The 20,799-nt window shown below is 56.0% G+C and overlaps 1 protein-coding gene across 1 annotated transcript in view; it reads left to right on the forward strand.

Annotated features, from left to right (window-relative positions):
- The window catches only part of IGSF21 (immunoglobin superfamily member 21), a 228,595-nt gene that overhangs the window by 149,608 nt on the left and 58,188 nt on the right, over positions 1–20,799 (forward strand). Inside the window, exon 3 of the mRNA XM_081817170.1 lies at positions 3,997–4,118. Coding sequence (XP_081673296.1) covers positions 3,997–4,118 — 122 coding nt within the window. The remainder of the gene's footprint in view (positions 1–3,996; positions 4,119–20,799) is intronic.

Below are 20,799 nucleotides of genomic sequence, written 5' to 3' on the forward strand. Positions count from 1 at the left end.
GTCGTTAAGAGTCTGCCTTCGGCTCAGGTCATGATCCCAGAGTGCTGGGATCGAGCCCCGCATCGGACTTCCTGCTCCGCGGGAAGCCTGCTTCTCCCTCTCCCACTCCCCCTGCTTGTGTTCCCTCTCTTGCTGTGTTTCTCTCTATCAAATAAATAAATAAAATCTTTAGAAAAAAAAAAGAAAATTGTTATTATGCATAGAAATAGCTGTCTGGGGGCACCTGGGTGGCTCAGTCAGTTGAGTGTCTGCCTTCAGCTCGGGTCATGATCCCAGGGTCCTGGGATCCAGCCCTGCATCGGGTTCCTTGCTCAGCGGGGAGCCTGCTTCTCCCTCTGCCTGCCGCTCCCCCTGCTTGTGCTCACTCTCTCTTTGACAAATAAATTAATAAAATCGTTAAAAAGAAAGAAAGAAATAGCTGTCTGTACTGAGCGCTTACCACGCATTAGGTGCTGTTACAAACCTCATCTCATTTAATCCTGGCGAGAGGTACAGGTGGGTCGCAGTATCCCATTTTACAGATGAGGAAGCAGAGGCTTGGAAATGAAGTGCACAAAGTTACTTAGTAACAGAATCAAGAGCTGTCCAGGGGGTGGAGAAAATCAGCCTTCCTGCTTGCTCCAGAGTCTCCCAGATGCGGGGAGCACCTACCTGGGACTAAGGACTCTCAAAGAGGTCCACCTCCACCTGGAAGCCTTCTGTGATCACCCCTCCCCCCAAAAGAATCCTTGGCTCCTCCGTGGGTGTCAGATAACCCTTGGCAACTATATGCTGCTACAGCGGTGCTTTCCCTGGTTACCTGTGGGCCGTGCATCCCCACCAGGCTGCGTGCGAGTAAGCTCGCTCGTGATAGGCTGCAACCGCATCGGAAATCTGATCCTTCCTCTCCCAGGGGGCCTGGACCGGTGCTTGCAGGTCTTAGGTCTGGGGCAGTGTTTCCGGAATGAAAGAGAAGTTGTGGCTCACCATGCCTGTGGCCCTACAGCCTGTGATAGCTCATCTCAGGGACTACCACCGCCAAGAACTAGAGAATAACCTCCTTGCAAATAGCCACTCGCCCGCTGGCCTGGATCCTGAGGGTGAATTCCAAAGCGATGCCTTTCCGGAGCCCTCCCGGAGGGCGGGGAGCCAGCTGCTGGGCTATCACAGCTGAGTGACAGGGCTGCCTGGAGCCGCTTTGACGGGAGGGAGTGATTTACGCCTAAGCTAACAGAGAGGCCCAGACGCGGCCCCAGGAAAAAAGATGTAAATAAAACCAAAGAAAAGCTAGGTGCGTCCTTGAAACTCCCCTGTCCCTGGGCCCGAAACAGTGATTTATGGCTCAGATCATTCTTCAGTGCTTTATCTGGGGTGTGTGGGTATGTGTGGACGTGTGGGGTGCAGGTGTATTTTCCTAGTAATAAAATCCTCGGTCCCGGTGAATAAATTTGAGGAGACAGTTTTACTGACAGATTTTTTTTTTCTCCTTTGTATAATAAAAAAAAACGGAGTGAAATTTGAGATTGGGACGATAAAGGCTGCCGCATTTTAGGAGGAGATAAAAAAGCAGTACCTGAAGGAGGCAAGGCTGCAAGTCACATGGGCAGGACGCCTTCCACTTTTACGACTTTTACGACTTGGGGAGAACATTGCTCAAGACTCCGCAGGGCTCCGGGTGTCCTCCTGCTAAGGAGCCGGCTGCCTGGGGGTGGAGGGGGTGCTAAGAGCATCTGCTCCAGTCCTCAGTCCCTGGGGGCCCCCACCACCAGAGCCAGAGCCGTGCCAGGAGCCCCTCGCGTGTGCCCTCGGCTGAATCTCCTTTCCTCTCTAAGCCACTCACGGTTTCTTCATCTGTAAAATGGGCAAGCTGCTGTGCATTGCACTCACTTCCCAGGGGCACTTGTGGGTCCGCACAAAGCGATGGCACATTTCTCGTCTGGGGCCAGATAATTCTTTGGGGTCATCCTGTGCATCGAGGGATGGGGACGGCATCCCTGCTCTCTGCCGCCAGATGCCCACACCAAACCACCGTCCCGCCAGGCTTTGACACCAAAAATGGCTCCACTCCTTCCCAAATGGCCCCTGGGGAGCAGGCAAAATCATCCCTCCTGCTGAGGGCCCTGGTTTGAAGGTGCTCTGCTGCTCTTCCTCCCTCATCCCCCAGTCTCGGGGTCCCCTCTCTGGGAACCCGGGGGGACCTGAGCTGCAGAAGAGGCAAACTGAGAGCACACAGCCCCACAGGGGAAAACAAGTGAAAAGGATGAGCTGAAGATAAGCCCAGAGGAGTCAGAGGGACGTGAGCTTAGGGAGGGGTAAGGAGAAACCGTGCAGCGGGGAGTCCTACTGCTGATCCCCCCACAACAGGGTCCTGGAGCTTATCGCCATTCCAACCCTGCCTGTGGGGCCCCCTGGGGCCCCCGGGACTGTTAGGGGCCTCTTTACTCCTTATGAGCTTGCAGACCATGGTGGGGGTTGGGGGGAGGTGACACATACCGATGTGGGCCCGTGCCTTGCACACAGCTGATGCTCAGTAAATGCTAGCTTGGATTGCATTGAACCTGTGTCCCCTAAACCAGCCACAATGCCACGTAGGCCAGACAGATGTGGTCCAAGTCAGCTTGGATCCAGAGGTGCCCAGAGGAACCCAGCTGCACCCAGGCCGGTCCTCTCGGGAAGGCTACAGATCCGAGCAGCTTTCAGCGTCCCCCCGCGCCCAGCCCCTTGGAGAAAGCCAGCCCTGGCCGCCGCCCTCCCAGCCGGCCCCCCTGCCTCCACCACGCAGAGCTGCAGGGAGTTAATTCCACTTCTCCAGGCCCAGGCATGAGGCCTCCCTGGCCGCAGGCTGTTAGCGCGGAGCCCAGCTGAGCCGCGAGAGGCTGCAAACTCCCGGTCTATAATAGAGTTGCTGACGCAGGCGGAAAACTGTAGGGAAAACTGCAGCCGAGTAAACAGATAAATAATTGAAACAGTGACAACACATACCTTGCTGCTTTGTGGAGTAACACTTTCATTAGCTGGAGGCAGCGCGGGCATGGGGAGGCGGCAGCGGGCGGCGAGCCGGGAGTGCGGGACACTTGGGTCCGACTTTTTAATCAGCCGTGAACAGCTGGGCTCTGGGGCAGCCTTTGTCTTCCAGCGCAGGCTTTATTGTCACCTCCTGAGGTCCCCCCACTTCTCTGGGCCTCTGTGCTCCAAGGGGGAGGTGGGGACCTCATGACCTCCCTGCAGGCTTGTCCCAAGGGCAGCCTGGAAGAGGGTGAGCCCGCATGCTGTCCAGGGGGCTCCATCCCCAGGTCAGTAGATTGGGTGCTCCCCAGTCTCCTCAAGGGCCCCCTGCCTCCAGACAGGCCTCTCCCTAAATAGAGTTCAAGGTGACCTCCACCACATTGCCTTCAGGGACAGTTGAGCTCCCCTGACTTCCAGGCCTTCCAGGATCTGGCGCTTTTGGTTTCTTACCATTTCCTTTCTGCCCCAGGCACTCTGAACACAATCTTCTTTCCCCGAACATAGCATATCTGCTCTTTCCCACCACAGGGCCTTTGCTCTTGCTGTCTCCTCTGCCTACAGAGCACGCCCACCTTTTGCCAGGCCGCCTCCTGCTCTTCCTTCAGAAGGCAACTTAGACCTCGCTTCCTCCAGGAAGCCCGCTATGATGACCCTATCATCAGATGGGGATTGCCTGCCTGGGCTCCCCTGCCATTCTGGGCCTACCCCTGACAGAATTTACCAGAAATAATTGCCGGGGAGAAAAGCCAGCTCTGCTCCTTCCTGGCATAGGACCTCAGGAAGTCCCTTCCCTCCAGAGCCTCAGTTTACACATCAGTAGAGTGGGGATGACCTGGGAGGGTTCTAGTGATGGCGGTGACATGTCCCCTGGAGGCCTCTCCCAGGGCACCGGGGTGTTGGGCGTCCTGGCCTCTACGTCTCCCAGTGTCCCCCAACCCCGCGCGCGCTGTCTGGAGCAAAGGGGCGGGGCTGGCCGAGCGCTCCCCTGTAGCTGTCTGTGCTCTGTTGCAGGTGACGGACGGCGGCACCATCAAGCAGAAGATTTTTACCTTTGACGCCATGTTCTCCACCAACTACTCGCACATGGAGAACTACCGCAAGAGAGAGGACCTGGTGTACCAGTCCACCGTGAGGTGAGGGGCCGGGCGCCGGGGGCCACTTCTCCGGCCCTTTCCCATCATCTGTCCTGTGATGCTCTGGGGGGTTCTCAGGGTCACCCTTCAGGGGCTCAGAAGGCAGGGCTGGGGGCTGTGCTGCAGAGGGGAACCCAGAGCCTCGAGGGGCCTCCCCCCGGAAGGAAGAGCAAGGAGGGCTCAAGTCACAACTCGCCCCATGCAGCAGACCGGCCACATCGGTCCCCCCAGCCAGCTCCTCGAACAGTCCTGCCAGGTGGGTTGTCCAAACTCAGTTTCCAGGAGAGGACACTGAGGTCCAGAGAGGGTGAGCAATGTGTCCCACGTCCTGCAGCCAGCAGGGACAGAGCTGGGACGTGAGCCCGTTCTGCCTGGCTCAGAAGCCCCGGGGAACACACTCTCCTGTTCCCCACAGGCCCCTGCCCAGCAAGGCAAATGGACCCTAAACAATTGGACCCCGGGTCAGAAGAGGCAGCAGGACGGGAGGAAAGAGTCCTTGGGGATGGTGATACTTAACATGTTTACCCCTACCCCTTTTCTAGAAGACTCTAAGGTAGCTGATCCCATTCTTGCCATGTTCTCCGCGTGTGGGTGCCAGGCACCGCACCCGCCCCGTGTACTCTCTAAAAGGCCCCAATCCTATTTTACCCCTACCACTCATTTGCCAGAGTGCCACTCTCCCTCTGGTGACATGGTGAGCTCCTCATCAGTCTTCAGAGCCCAGCTCAAGCATGCCCTCCCGTGGGACACCTAATTTAGACGGCCCCTCGCCCTAGCAGAGCGACTCTCCCCCAGAGCCAGACGGCTGCTGGTCCTCTAGTGCCCATCCCTCCATGAGATGGGGGGAGCCTCACTGCGTTCATGACGAGTAGCTTCACACAGACACACGTATGTGCGTTTTCCCACACGACACAGCCGAATGCTTTGCCTGGTGCCCAGGCAGAAAGCAGCGGTCTGCAGGCCTGGCACATAGTAGGTGCACAGTGAAATTTACACACTGATGAGGTGACCCTGGGTGTGCTCCTCCGCCCTTTGGGCCTCAGTTTCCCCCTGGATAAAATTAGAAAACGGGATGGGAAGGTTGCCCAGGGCTCACCCAGCCCTGCATAAGGAATCTGGCAGGTGACCCTTCCCTGCACACTTTGTGAGAAGGAAGGTGGGTGTGCTCCCCTGGAGGACCTTTCTGGGTCCCCCTCCTCTCTGGGCTTTGTGCCAGCAGCTGAGAACCAGCCCTTGTTGGGGGAATCTGGTGAGCATGTGGGTGCGAGGGATGCGGAAGAGGCGTGCAAATGGAAATCATGTCGATGATTTCCCCTGTACCTGCTTCCAAAAAGGATTTGGGGCTCCTTAAAATATTAAAGCACACCTAAGACCAGCCAGTTACAACCAAGATGAAAACCTCATTTTGGAGAAGAAAATAACCGTCCTGGGAGCCACAGATGGTTCTGCAGAAGTGAGCACTCAGATCACCCCACTGCTTCCCAGAAACCCGCAGCCTCCACCCCACCCCCACATGGTTACCCTGGTCTCTGAGAAGCGTCCTCCCCCAGCCTATCCCCTCATTTCCAGCACCCCACTGGAGTCCTAAGCCAGGAAGAAAGCCCAAGACCACCAGACCAGCCCTGTCCCCCACCCTCTCGTGCTCACTGGAGCACCCAGAGCCCAGCCCCAGTACCCGTCCCAGAAGACCTGGTTCAGAACCAGCTCAGCCACTTCCTACTGAGTGACCTTGGACGAGGGCCTCAACCTCTCTCGGTGTCAGTTTCTTCACCTGCAAAGCAGACTGAAATCGGATCGGCTTCACACCATCGCTGTGGGATTTAAGTGAGATTTCTGCCCCGGGGCCTGAGTTCCAGTCCTGGCCCCTCCACCCCCTAACTCTGTGCCTGAGTTGCCCCCATCTCTAGAAGGGATGACAATAGTGAGCAGCTCCCTGCAGCCTTGCGAGGGTCCCCCAGTTAATTCACATTAAAGTGCCGCCAGGGTCGCTGAGCGGTGCATGTTCGCCGTTCTTGCCCAGAAAAACCCCTCCTTCTTCCACCATAAAACACGCTCACCTTTTTCCAGATCGCATAAAGACCCCTTATGTGTCCTCTGGCTCTTCTAATCCTCATGAAAAAACCCTGTAAATGCACGCGCAGATGTTACTGCTTTCTGTAGCCCCGGTTTATAGCTAGGGTTAAAGTGCAGCAAGGTCAAGGGACTTGCCCCGGGGTTGGTGGCTGGAATGACACAGACTGAATCAGAGCCCACGCCGCCTCGTCCTGAGCCTACACCATGCTGCCCTGCTCATCTTGCACCCAAGGAAACCGAGGCCCAGGCAGGGAGGGGACTCGCCCGAGGTCACACAGCTGTGCTGACTTGTGGCCGGTGCCCTTTCCTTCCCCAGCCTCGGCTCCAGCGGTGGTCTCCCAGGCAGAGCGCACCGGGGCAAAGGAGGCTTGAGGAGGCCACAGCGGAAGGGAGGGAAGGAGTCTAAGCGGATCGCGGAGAGCTGCTAGCTAAAGGAGGCTGTGTCTCCAGGCTTCAGGGCCCCATTAGGGCTGGCGGTGGGGTGCGGGACTCCGCATTTACATATAAATGAAGATATTTACAAATTAATGCATCTCAACTAGAGAGAGTCCCAGCTCCACAGCTGTCTGAGCCACTTCCTCTTCAGCTGGGGAAAGTAGGGGGAGAAGGAGGCTGAGATCACCAAGAATTGGCAGGGAGCAATTCTCAGGCAGCTGAAAGGAGCCCCAGGGACTCCCAAAGCGTCTCCTCCCACTGGTGGGGTTCCCGGAGGGATGGGCGTTGGGTGGGGTGACGGGACTTCTACCTCCTGGGCAGGGGTGCAGGTGTGACATCCCAGTTCATGACCTTGGGCAAGTCATTGCCCCTCCCAGTGCCCCAGAGGCCCCATCTATCAAATGTCTATAGAATGAACCTCAGAATCCAGAACTCCCAGCTTGGAACTGACAGTAATGTATTCCTTCAGAGGATATTTAATTGAGCAATTACTAGAAGCCTGGCATGGTGGCAGGTGTCTTGGGGGATCAGTGGGGAACAAGAAAGACCTGGCATTAAACTCTTAGGGGGGGAAGACAGTAAACAAGGAAAGCAAGACATAAGTAAATTTATCAGTACACAGTCCACAAAGGTGTGAATTCGAATGGCGATTGTATAACGGGGGCAAGCAGGGTGAAGCGCCAGGGAAGGACCACTGTGCTGGGGTGCCGTCCGAATGGTTGGCCGAGGCCTGGGGGATGGGAAGGAGCCATCATGGTAGGGACGAGGACGATGTGGCAGAGGTCCATACCCACCTTCAGCACCCTGACCCCTCCGCAGGCTTCTCAGGCTGCCAGAGCCCCACTCAGCTTGCTCATGGAGTGAGGCGGATGTGTCAGGGCATCCCCAGAGCAGCCTTGGCCGATGGGAGGTGTTGGGTGGATCTCCCGGCCCCCCTGCCCCTTGGGTGAGACTAATCAGATGGATGTTCACTGTCCCCTCGAACTCTCCAGCATGAATGAGGCTGAGCGGCTCCCCCAGAATAACCTCTGTGATGCACCGTATTGGCTTCTTCCCTCCCCACTATTCTCCACTCCTTTCCCAGCTCCCTGGGACACCTTTGCAAATTAGCCACTGGCTCCTGAATCCTTGTCACAAGGTCTGCTTCTTTGGGGACCCCCTGAGTGGGGAGGCATGATAAGGGTGACAGTTCCACCTGCTGGCTTCCTGCACATCGCCGTCCTCCACACCTGCCACCACACCTGCCTCCACGACTGTGCCCCCACGCACCTGTCCCACCTCAGCCCCGAGCACCTGTCCCACCTCAGCCCCGAGCACCTGTCCCACCTCAGCTCCATGCACCTTCCCCACCTCAGCCCCTGTGCACCTGCCCTACCTCAGCCCCATGCACCTGTCCCACCTCAGCCCCGAGCACCTGCCCCACCTCAGCTCCGAGCACCGGCCCCACCTCAGCCCATGAACCTGTCCCACCTCAGCCCCGAGCACCTGCCCCACCTCAGCCCCATGCACCTGCCCCACCTCAGCCCCGAGCACCAGCCCCACCTCAGCCCATGAACCTGTCCCACCTCAGCCCCATGCACCTGCCCCACCTCAGCCCCGAGCACCTGTCCCACCTCAGCCCCGAGCACCTGTCCCACCTCAGCCCCGAGCACTTGTCCCACCTCAGCTCCATGCACCTTCCCCACCTCAGCCCCCATGCACCTGCCCTACCTCAGCCTTGAACACCTGTCCCACCTCAGCCCCCGTGCACCTGCCCTACCTCAGCCCCGAGCACCGGCCCCACCACAGCCCCTGTGCACCTGTTCCACCAGGCTAAGAACAAGTGGAGCAGATGGATAGATCCCCCACAGAGGGAAAGATTGTGTGGGCAAAACTCATTAATCCCTGCGGAATGCACCCATCCATGTCCCAAAGTCCTCTGCAGTCCCTTGTCCCATTCCATGTGTTCTGGATGTCCTGAGGAGCACCAAGCAGGCTTCACTGGCCCTAATTTGGCAGCGAGGGAAATCTAGAGTCAAGGGGTTGAGTGTGTTCCTGCCCCTCCCACACCTTGCCCACCTCCCTTTGCCAAGGCCCTACTCATCCATTCAGGTTCAGCTTGCACACCACCTCTTCCAGGAAGCCAGTCGTGACTGCCCAGACTGGGTCAGATACCCCAGGGTACCTCGCCTCCATACCCTCCATGCCCTGACACTAGGTGTTCAAAGTCTGCCTCTCCCACTAGACTCAAAGCCCATGGACAGGGACTGGGTCTGATGTCTTCACCACTGTGTACCCAGCCCCAGCCCAGCACCCCCGGCCCCACCCCACCCCCACAACATTGAGGACAATATGTAGATGCTTGCAGGGTGGATGAGTTAGTGGCGGAAGCTATGGTGTTCTCTCACGGGCTCTCCGTGCTGCTAGATAAACGTAGGAGGGAGCAGTTTGTCCCCCCTTCCCCCCACTCTGCGCGCCTTCAACGTTTTCATCCTTCATCACAAAGGAATTGAGCAATTTCTACATGTCAGGGACAATGCTGGGGATAAAATGGAGAGCAAGACGCAATCAGACCTGCTCTTGTGAGGTTTGCAGTGTAGGGGGTGAGGAGAGACAGACTATAAAAATACGTTTAAAAGAATAAGGAAAAATATTGACAGTTGGTGATGAGTGTGTGAAGGAATAAGGTAACATGACAGAGAATGACAATAACAGGGTATGTGGCAGGAGGGTGGCGGGAGGGGGCTACAAGTTCTCTTATAGGAGGTGACATCTCAGCAGCAATCTATAGGATAAAAAGGAGTCACTGGCACGGTTGGGGTAGGGAGGGCATTCCAGGTAGAGGGCACAGCAAGTGCAAAGGTCCTGAGGTGAGAAAGCTTGACATGATCTAAGGGCTCCCAGAGGGCCAGTGTGGCCAGAGTTTAGGGAGCAAGTTGGCATTTATTCTCTGTGTCCCGGAAGCTGCTGAAGGTCATGGTCTGATGTGATATGTCTTGTAAAGTTCACTCTGGTTGCCATGTGGAGGGTGGGTTGGGGGGGCACCAGGGAAGGAAGACGAAGCCCTCCCCAGATGAGTCTGGGGAGGGGGAGAGAGGTCTCTTTCTAGGCCCCCAGGACTTAGTTTCCAAGCCCGAGTAAACTGGGAGAAGGAGCGACCACCGTGTGGGGCCGGGAGGGGCCAGGAGGCGAAGGGGAGCCCGAGAGCCAGCTCTCTCTCCAGGGTCTGATTGCCATGCCCCGTGAACATGTGCGCCGTCCCCAGAAGCCGCGACAGGAGGTGGAGAACAGCTGGGTGGGTGGGGAAGAGCCTGGGGGCTTCGTGGAGAGCAGGAGTACACAGTTACACCTCCCTAATTCCTATTTGTCAAGGGAGGGAGATGGGGGAGAAATCAAGTGAATGAAGGAAGAGCCTGGAAGAAAGAGAACATGGAAATGCCGCTTCCTTTATTACTTCGAGATGCACCCACTCACATCTTCGCTCAACAGCACGTATTGAACATTTGCTGCATCCAAAGCACGGAGCTGGGGCACAGCACCCAGAGGTGGTCAGGATGCAGCCCCAGCCTCCTCCTCCTCGGACCTTAAAGCCTGCCTCCTTCCTCCACCCCGACGTGTGCCCAGAAGCTCCTCCCAGGGTCCACCCCAGGGTAACCCCAGACCCTACTGGGCATTTACAGAGGAACAATAAATATTTGTGGAATGAAGGGAGAGAAAGGGGAGATAAAACATGGAGATAAATAGCTAACAATTCGAGGAATAAAGTGATAGCTGTCCTAGGAAAGACTCCGATATAATGCAGTGATGAATCAGAGCTGGAGAGACCCGGGAAATCATAGAGAAGGTGGCTTTTGAAGTGGCCCTAGAAGATAAGTAGGTTTCAGACAAGGAGGCTTGGGGAGCAGATGCTCTAGGTGGAGGGCACTGCGTGGGCAAAGGCGTGGAGGTAGGGAGGTGCTGGAAGGAGTGGCAGGACCCCTCCAAGCAGGCAGACGGAACATGCAAAGTGGAAGCTCCCTGGAATCTGTTCGATGGAACACTGTGCTGTTTTTATTTATTTTTATTTTTTTAAGATTTATTTATTTTAGAGATCGAGAGAGAGAGCGGGGTGGGGGGGCAGAGGGAGAGAATCTCAAGCAGACTCCCTGCTGAGCGCGGAGCCTGACCCGGGGCTCGATCCCAGGACCCTGAGGTCATGACCTGAGCCCAAATCAAGAGTTGGACGCTTCACCGACTGAGCCGCCCAGGCGCCCTTGTGCTGGTTTTTAAATAGAGGCATTCACTGTTTGGTCCAAAGAGGCTTGCTTCTCTCTGAGAAGTTAGCTGGCCCTCCTGCAGACTCGTCTATGAAGGTGCAGGGCAAACTTCTTCTTGGGTCTTGGTACAAAGAAAAGTGTCTTCTGACCCTGGTTGGTTTGAGTCTGAATTGCATAGCTTCCTTGTCCTTCTGCAATGTTATCATGAACCGTGCATCCTTTTCCTCTGAAATAGACACAGCACGTGCTGCATGCACAGACATAGCCGTTCATGTGTTCCCTCATCTGACCGCTTGGCAAACACACGGCGAGTAACTGTGTATGTTCAGACCTGTGCTAGGTTACGCCCAGTTCTTGACCCACTCGAAACCCCCTCCTCTCTCGCACCCTGTAAGCCTCCGGGAATGCGCAAGAGCCAGAGTGACGTTGCAAGGACAACCTTGAGCCCTTTTCTGCAGTTTATTCAGAACAGATCACGCCTCTTCATCACATCTGGATTGAATACCCCGAGTGGGAGCCTGTCCGTGTCTCCAAACGGGGATGACTTTGGAGCCAGGGCTGCAGGTCTCCTCCCGGCCACTAGAGGAACTGGCTGCCCGGGAGCTCGGCTCTCAGAGCCTGGGCTGCAAGTTGCCTGAGCAGAATGGTCCTAAGGCCCCCGCGGCCAGATTCATTTGGGTTGAAGATGACGAAAGAGTTGCCAGCCAGGGACCTCCCAGGGCACAGTGACCCCACAGGCACTGACCAGTTCCCGAGGCTGGGTCACCCCCTTATGCCCCCTGGCACAGTTACTGGTAGAAAGAGAACAACTGGTGTGCACGTGGCCCTGTGCTGAGCCTCTCAGAAAATGAGGACTTGACTAGGGAACAAGAGGGCCCAGGAGCAAGGGCCTCTTCCTCCAGCTCCTTGGTGTTTTCCCCAAAGGCAGAGCGGCTCTCTGGGCCAGAGTCCCACTGGACCCAACCCCAGGCCGCTGGCCCCCAGAGCACCAGCCAGAGAAGGAGGAGTTACTGGACCCGCCTGTGTCAGGCCCTGGGCCCATCTCTCAGGGCAGGTACCCTTCCTCCCTCCCCTCTAGGTCCTTAGTGCCTTGCCCAGGGCCTAGCATGGAAGCCCAGGGCCTCAGTAAGGGTTTGTGGAATCAGTCGACTGACAGGTTATCCGAATGTGGAATTACCATTTCAGACAGTCAGCAGAAATTTTTCCGACCCATCATCTGGTTTCACCCTCACAACCATCCCATGGAGTACCCATCTCACATTCATGGAATCCTTTTGTATAGATGAGGACACAGAAGAACAGAGAGGTGCGGTCACTGGTCGACGGTCACACAGTGTGCCCGTGGTGAAGCCTGGGCTCACACACCAAGCCACATTGGATCCCTGGGCCATTGTAGCGGGTTTGTTCAACAGTCACTGAATGCCCACCCATTCCAGGCCCAGGACCAGGCACTAGAGACTCAGGTAACTTAGTAAGGGCATGCAACCTTGGGTGTCCATCCCAACACACACACAACGGATGCGTGCGCACGCCCGCACAGACACACACACACAGTGGATCTGTAGCTCGAGATGCTTGGTGCCTCTGGGTGTGTGCTTCATGTTAAAACTAGCTACTGCCCGGCGGTTCCCGGCCCCTGGATGCCCTGGCCAAGGAGACCAAGCGGTGCCCAAGCCCAGCTCCAGAACTGGGACTCTGGGAGCCACCCCGGCTCCTCAGCTGGCAGCATCAATCCCCTCGACTGGCTGAGAGATCCGTTTAACCTGATGTGTTTCCACTGCCCTGAGTGGGATGCACCCCCTGCCCCCCCACCCCAGCCGCCTGCCTCCGGCAGTCACTTCACTGGCTGGCGGGGCCCCGGGAGAACACCGTGCATCACACTTCTGCTCTTCCCGAGCCAGTGGCTATTGTCCACTGCCCCGGATGCGGCCACTGCCCCCACCCAGGCCCCGAGTGGCCCAGACCAGCAGGGCTCACTTGCCACAGACCTGTCCTGAGCTGGCGCCTCCCCGGGGCCCTCACTTCCCGCCTGTGAAGGTCTATGTTCTTCTCCTCTGTTCCCTGATTTCAGTCTTTCCTTCTGCTTCCATGGTCTCCCTCTTAGCACGACCTTCTTCTCTTCTTTCTTTCCCCTTCCAGTCTCGCACTTCCCATGTGGGGGTTTGTCTTCCCGCTCTGTGCACGCAAACACACACACACACACACACACACACACACACACGATGCCTCACTTCCCCTCCCCCTGCACATACTTACATCTTTTGGGATGGACTCCCGTGATGGTCCCAGAATCTCCCAGGCAGCAGGGACTCTGGATTCCAAGGCCCAGAGGCCTCGGGAGCTTCGAGTGGGTCCTCATGCCACACTGGCCACACCGGCCGGGGTTAAGGGGTCAGGAGCACTTCTCCATGGTTGGGTCTTGGGGTAGAGGACAGCTTTGATGCAGGGGACAGAGATGTGCTCTGTTGAGTTGGCAGCTCCCACTGAGCAGCCTCCTCCCCCTCCACCACCCCCATTCTCTGTCCCCCCCTACACACCCATGAGGAGGCCACTGGGGCTCCCAGAACAGGCCCTTCTCGCAAAGGTCTTCCCCTTGCAAAGCTGTCTGCTGCCCTCTGGTGATGCACTGGGGTATTGCAACTAGGGGGGGTCCTCTGCCTGTGGCCCCCCCCACCCCACCAATCACCAAGGATGGGTCTTGTCCCTTAAGCATGGGGAACCTTCCTTTCTGCATCTCTAGGGCGTCAGTGCCCAGCACAGAATGTCAGTAGAGATTAGTTAAATTAATGATCTGACAGGTTATCCAAATGTGGAATTACTTTTTCAAATGGTCAGCAGAACTCTTTCCCATCCATCATTTGCTTAAACCCTAACGACAAACCTATAGAGTGCAGATCTCAGACCCTATTTATGGGGATTAAGCTCAGCCCAGAGAGGGGAAAAGCCCAAGAGCTGGGGGAGCTTCCCCCTCATACAGAAATTTCCACCCCTGGGGGTTTCTCCAGTGAATGGAGCTGAGCCCCTTGCTGATGGAATGGGGGGCTTCTGGGGTAACCCTCCCCTCCCCTGGGGAACAAGTTGCATTTGACCAAGGGCCTTCCGAAGACAGTGTCTTTACCCACTATCAACCGCAAGGAACTGCAAACTTACGTGGGACCACGCCCTGGGACGTGGGGAGAGGTAGCCCTGAGGCACTTTGATACATTTCAACCACTTCAGCTAGGGCTGGCCCTCATGACTCACCTGCCATTTGAAAAGTGTTTCTTTGTTAACTGCCGACATCAGGAAACAGAGGTGGAGGTAGGGTCTCCCGGCTATGTCTACAACACAGGGAGAGGTCGGGGGAGGGGCCTCTCTGGGGTATGGAGGAGAGAAGAAGCCACCACGCAGAGGCCAGGGAATGAGCATCTTGGCAGGGGAGGAAAGCAAGGGCCTGAGCTGGGAGCCAGCTTGATGTGTCAATGAAGAACAGAAAGAAGCGGAGGGGCTGGGAACCGATGAGACCCTGCAAGGAGTCTGGGGAGGGGCGGTGGGAAGTCAGCAGAGGCCAGATCTCAGGGAGCAGGCCTCTTGAACTTGACCGCACACAGGCATTGTGCAAATTCAGTGGGTGGGGGCAGGGAACCCTGCGATCCTGTGTTTCCGATCATCCCCCAGGTGACGCCGGTGCCGTGGTCCACAGGCCCCATTACCAACACCTAGGGGAGCTTCGCACACTCCTGACGCCCAGGCTGAGCCCCGACGGTTACGTCAGAACCTCGTGGGCAAGGGGGTGGGAACACAGGCATCAGTTTTGCAAAGTTCCCCAAGGTGATTCCCATAGGCAGGCAAGTTTGAGAACCACTGCTGTAGAACATTGTGGGTCATTAGAGTTTGAACTGTATCCTAGAAGTGATGAGGAATCATTGAGGTTGATCCTGTTTCTATTTGGGGGGCTGTGAGAAGATCGGCCTCAGCTATTGGGGAGGACGCGAGGGCGGAGGCAGGAAGCACCTGTCACCAGGGAGCTGAGGAGGTGATGGGGTGTGCTGGCCAGGCTGGAGGGGCTGGGATGGGAGAAGGGTCTGTAAGCGGAGCCAGCAGGACTCACTGCTGGGCTGGAGGTGGAGGCCATCGGAGGGAGAGGAGTTGACAGTGGCCTCCAGGGCCGTGGCCAGAGCACTTAGGTGGAGGGGCTCCTTCCTGAGACGGAGAGACTGGCGAGGACCGCCTAGGGCTGGGGACAGGTGCCGAATTCCCGAGTTCTGGCTGGGCCAGGTGAGACGGGTCCATGAGACACCTGAGCTAAGACAGCAAGTGGGTCGATGGACACACGGGGCGAGGGGCTGGTTTCGGTCAACAGACACAAGTGTAGGAGCCATTTAAAGTCACTGTCCCCTCCCAGACTCATGACAGGTCTGCCAGTATCCTTCAGACATCACCCAGGCCAACTCCCCCTTTCTCCAGATGAGAAAACCAAAGCCCAGAGACTGTGGGTGACTTCCCTAAAGTCACACAGCAAGTCAGCTGTGGAACCAAACTCATCTTCTGACTCCTGGAGAAGCATTTCCACCCCACAGAGCTCAGTGCGGCTTCCCCCAACCCCAGCCCGTGGGACAGAGCTGCTGAGATGGCAAATCATTTATGTATCTGCAGTCAGAAAACCAGAGATGTTTGAAATTATCTACACACACACACACACACACACACATCCTTTTCCTTCTAAGTAAAAAATCAGTAACTGGGCTGTCAGCTTTATTACTAATTATGCAACTACTTTATTGCTAGTATTAAAAAAAATTGAAGGCTAAAAATGTCCGGGAAAGACTTAATTTAGTAAACGGCTCAGAACAAAGAATTTGTCGCCGTGGTCTTTCTTCACATTAGAATTTGCTCCGGGTGATTCAGTCCTCCTCTTTAATATATTATTGCAGCCTAATAAAGTTCCCAGGTTCTGGGAGAATCTTCTTTGCCTCGGAAGGTAATTTTGTTTCAGGAGGTGAGGACTGGGTGGGATTGGTGGTGAATGGGAGGTCTGGTGAGCCTAAGGGTCCTGAAAAAGTCAGGCAAGGAGATGTGAGCGCACTGATGAGCATGCGCAAGCACTCAGTGATGGGGGCGTGACCGAATGAATGGAGGATGGAATGAATGAGGGAGTGGGGGAGGGAAAGAATGAGTGAACGGAGGAACAGTGCCCAGCTGGATCACTGGGTGGTTGCAGAGCTAAGCCTCAGTCAGGGAAAAGGAGTCACTTGACACTTCCCATGGAGAGAATAAATGAGAAGATAGTGGGGGCCATCAGCCTTTTGTACAAAATAAGCACCTGTCACTTCCATTTGCAAGTAACACCAACCACAGCTGAGATGATGAAGCAGCATCATGTGAGGCTGTGGGGCAGGGAAGTCTTTCTCATTTTAGGAAAAAGCAGAGAGACAACCAGAGAAGTTGAGTGATTTATTAAGGTCACACTGTCCAGGAGCAATGGAGGAGTCAGGGTCCAGGTTCCCTGGTGTCCAGTCAAGGGCTAGCTGCTTCTTTCCAGCTCCCAACAGCTTGAGTCCTTTCTCTGTGCATCTGGGTCCTTCGCTGCCCAGGTGCCTTCAACACCCAGCAGCCAGAGGGAGCTTTCAGATCATGGCACCTGCTACTTGAAGCCCTGCAAAGGCTTCCGGGCTCACTTGGGAGAGAATCCCGGCTTCTGGTACCTTCAGGGCTACAAGATCGCAGATGATCCCAACCACCTGGCCAGCCTCATCACCCAGCTCTCTTGCTCCCTGGCCATCCTCTGGGCACCTCAGCCTTGTGACCAAGCTCGCTCCTGCCTCAGGACATTTCCTCATGCTTCTCCTCTGCCAAGTACACTCTTCCCATCCCCAGTCTCAGATCCTCGGCAGAGATGCCTCCCTGATCCCCCATCTGAAGGGGTCCCCCCGACCCCAGTCCCTTATCCTTTGGTTCCTATTTGTTTGCTACTTGCTTTTCATGGCATTGACTACTACCCAGTGCGACTCCCTCAGTTATGCATCTGAATACGTGTTTTCCCTTTTGCCTCCTTAATGCAAACCTGAGGGTGAGGGCTTGGTCCCTCTAGCCCTCCTCTGTTCCTGCAGTGTCCATTTGGTACCAGGCAGCTCCGTAGTCAGCAGCCAATAAATACTTCTTATACAGATACGTGAACTCCTGGTCAGAGAGTCCGGTTATTAGACAACAGCCTGGCATTGAAACAAGGGCCCAGGGGCCTAGTTCTGAGTCTACAGAGAAGCTACAGTGTGACTTGGCCAGTGACTCAGTCTCCCTGAGCCTCAATGTCCTTTTTCCAGTGCACGAATGGGAGGGAGCACTCGGCCGGCGATGGGCATCCCTCCCAGCTCTATCCCTATCTGCCTCTTCCCCGCTGTACTATCAACGGGAACAGGTGGTGGACCCAGTCCCCAGGGTGACGGGACTCTGTGAACAGCCAGGGCCGGGGCCCGGGAGACAGAAGCCCGGAGTTCTGAGACGTGTCAGGAACCCAGCTCGGCACCCAATGGGTTCTGTGTTCTCGAGTTTGGATTCTCAGGGGAGGGGCAAGCCCTTGAATTTCCTAGTGAGTCAGGCTGACATTCCTAATTATTATTTGGAGAGGCTTGGGGAGGCTCAGTTAATTGATTACATATTTCCTTCCTTGACAGGGCATTTGTTTGGTTGTATCGTTCTTTTTCCCTTCCCGTGCTAAGTTAATGTTCCTGGGCATGTTGAGTATTTTGTGGGGACCATGGGACTAAAGCCAGTCATAACTCTCCCCCCGACTCTCCAACCCTGCCAGGGTCTTTCGAGCACTTTAATTTAACTTCCCTGGACCTTTGCTTCCCCCACGAGAGTGATGATACAGCCAGGGCCCTAAGATCTGAGGACTAACAGCAAAGCTAAGGCCAGTGTTTTTCAAGCTCTTACTACTGTAAGCACTTCACACCCATTGACTTGCAAATCCTCTTTAATATATTATATTTAATATAGTGCTATTACTATCCTTGTTGGTAGGTGAAAGGATGAAGCTTAGAGAGGTGAAGTGACTTGCCCAAGGTCACACAGCTGGTGAGTGGTTGGTGAATGGCCGGCCAGGAGAGAGGTGAGAGGCAGGACACTGGGCTCTCGGCCACTACTCTATAAATGCTCCAGCAGGCTTGCAGTGTGGGGACATGGGACCCCCATCACCCTTGGCCGTGGTGCAGGCAGATGGGCAGCTACCAGATGCTCTACCAGATGCTATTCATGGTGATATTGGGCAGGACTTGGAGCCTCAGCTCCAGTAATGATTCCAGCCCCATGCGCTCGGGGGTGAGGGGATGGTTGTAGGACCTCTGATCTTCAAAGTGCCTAACTCAGAGTCCAGCCCATGGTGGTGATAAGTAAGAGATGAGTGGGTCACAGGTGCTTGTTTATAATTTCTTCACAATGTATGGATGTGTTGTGCGTATTCTGTATGAGACAAGTTGACCCCATCATGCAAAATAACAAGGACAACTATTCTAATACTGATGGAGGGGGAAGGCCATTGCTCCTGGGAGAGCTTCTCCACTTGCTTCAGCAGGGACACTGCGCTCCCGTGACCTCAGGAGCCTTTCCCATCACCTTCCATGGTCTGACCACTAGAGCATCGCTCCTGGAGGGAGGGACTGTGTCCGCACCAGGCCTTGCTGAGCTCAGTATGGAGGAAATGTTGAGAGAACCAAAGAATAAGTGAAGGATCCAGCTTCTCCTTCTGCCTTTTTGGGGGACCCCTGCCCGCCTCCACCCCCAGGTGCCCCTCCTGAGTACAGCTCCTGTACCTGGTCTGGCCTGGAATATTCCGGGAGCAAGTGGGGAAAGGAGTCGCTGAACATTGTATATATCTGTTCATTCAACCAACATTTCTCAGCTTAAGCAGAGCAGGGGGACATGATGGCAGAAAAAGCCAGACCCCTCCCCCAGAGGAAGAGCTTCTGTTGCGGAGCACATTCGTGGGTTTGAATATTTTCCACGATGATCTCATTCGAGCTTCACCACACCTCATGAGGCAGACCATGCCCCACGCCCCATTTTTCAGCTGAGGAGACTGAGGCCCAGGCAGGCATGTACAGATACCATGACAATGCAGGGTGTGGAGCCCAGGCATGGGCAGTAGGCCCAAGGCACGCAGATGGGGTCTTTCCGTGCCCAGGCACGGAACGCCAGGGTTGCAGAGCTGCTGTATGAGGGCCGCCTGGGTCTGGGGCAGCAGGGGGTGGGAAAGTAACCTGCTTTGTAAGCTCTTCCCTGAGAGGTCAGAGACCCAATACCAGGAGCCTCATTTTGGTGCTTGCTCTCTGTCTGGGAGGTGCAGGCCCCGATTGCCTCCTCTACTTGACCACTTCGTGCCTCACCCACAGTCCCAGGACCCACTTCTCACCTTCCCCAGGGGCCTTCTTCTGGAGATTCAGACGAGAGGCAGGAGCCCCCTTTTCTGGCTTGACATGAGTGTGGTGGGAAGGCAGAGAGATGGCCCAGATGACTCTCTGAGAGCTATGGACCCAGCAGAGCCTGAATCCATACCCAAGACCGGCAAGGCACACCCAGAACTTTCAGCAGGCAACAGGCTGGGTCAGGGCAGTGGGGAATGGCTGGAGCTCAGGCTGAGGGGCTCAGGATCCCACTCGGTGCCTGGTAGCAACGATTCCTCGCATTCACGCTGCCACATTGGAGGAGCAGTGGCTAGGTTCTGTCTGGGCTCTGCCTCAGGGCCCCTCTCTCTGCTATGACCCTGAGCTGCCATGCCCCCCTCACTGAAGCCTGCCCCCACCCCAGCTTCTCCCCATTATGAGTCACTGAGAAAGAGGAGGAGATGTCCACGAAAGCTCTGTTGGTGGGTCTGGTGTCCTCAAAGGGCTCCCAAGCAGAAATGTGACTTTTGCTGCTTTCATCTTTGTAGCCACGGCACGAATTATATTATATAAAAATTATATTAGCACTTGTCTGGGGCTTCCTCTGAGCCAAGCACAAGTTCTTCACTGGTAAAAACTCACAGCCATGGAGAAAATGTCACTACTTGTCCCATTTCACAGATAGGAAAACTGAGGGGCCAAGAGCTTAAGTGTTTTTCCCCAGGTTAAGTACTAAGTACACGCCAAGGGGCAGAGCCAGGATTTGAACCCAGGCAGCCAACAGCCAGGGTACCTGTCCTCCACTAGACCACACCACCGCTTCCACCACTGGCCTGTGAGTCCATTCACCTGTTTGTGTGTTGCATGAGTGAAACATCTGGAGAGTCTGGAGGAAGGGGCCAGGCTCTGGGGCTAAGCAGACCAGAGTGGGGAGCACAGAGCTACCCCTTCGGAGCTGCGGGCCGTGGGGCTGTGGGGCCAATCACTCGGTCTCCCTGAGCCCCCGTGTCACACTTCCCATGACAGCCCAGTCCTACCCTGGGGGCCGTTCCATCCCCTGCCTCTAGCCAGCAGGGAAGGCTGTTTTGCCTCCGCAACATGCCCACGGAGGGGGCGGGTGATGAGGTCTGGGCCCCAGAGCAGCCTGCATGCAGGCGCTGAGGTCTGACAGTGCACACCAGGGCGTCCTGGGAGGGCCGGAGCTGATGAGCACAGAGCAGGGCCCAGTGGAGAGCTGATAAGGAGAAGCAGGCAGGGAAGAGAGCACGCCTGGCCTGTGTCTCTGCTCCATTAGCTCTCCCTGCTCTGTTTCTCCCCCGCCTGCCCAGGCTGCAATGCCAGCCTGAGATCCAGGGTGGGGAGGGGCACATGGAGGCCCTGCGAGCTGCTCTGGCTGATGATGGGCCAAGGGGGGCCCTGGACTCATCATAAATCCTCTTTGGATGCCACTAAGTGTCTCCAGTCCTGCCCATGGCCGCCTGCACCTCACCCTCTCTGCTCAGCAGCCCTCCATCCCCAGCCTCCGGGAGGCCAACAAAACCAACTCCAGATGCCTCTGTCAATCTTTTGAGGCTCTGCCCT

The sequence above is a fragment of the Leptonychotes weddellii genome, chromosome 4 (genome assembly GCF_054177405.1).
Source record: "Leptonychotes weddellii isolate Sample4059 chromosome 4, ASM5417740v2, whole genome shotgun sequence".
Lineage (NCBI taxonomy): Eukaryota > Metazoa > Chordata > Mammalia > Carnivora > Phocidae > Leptonychotes > Leptonychotes weddellii.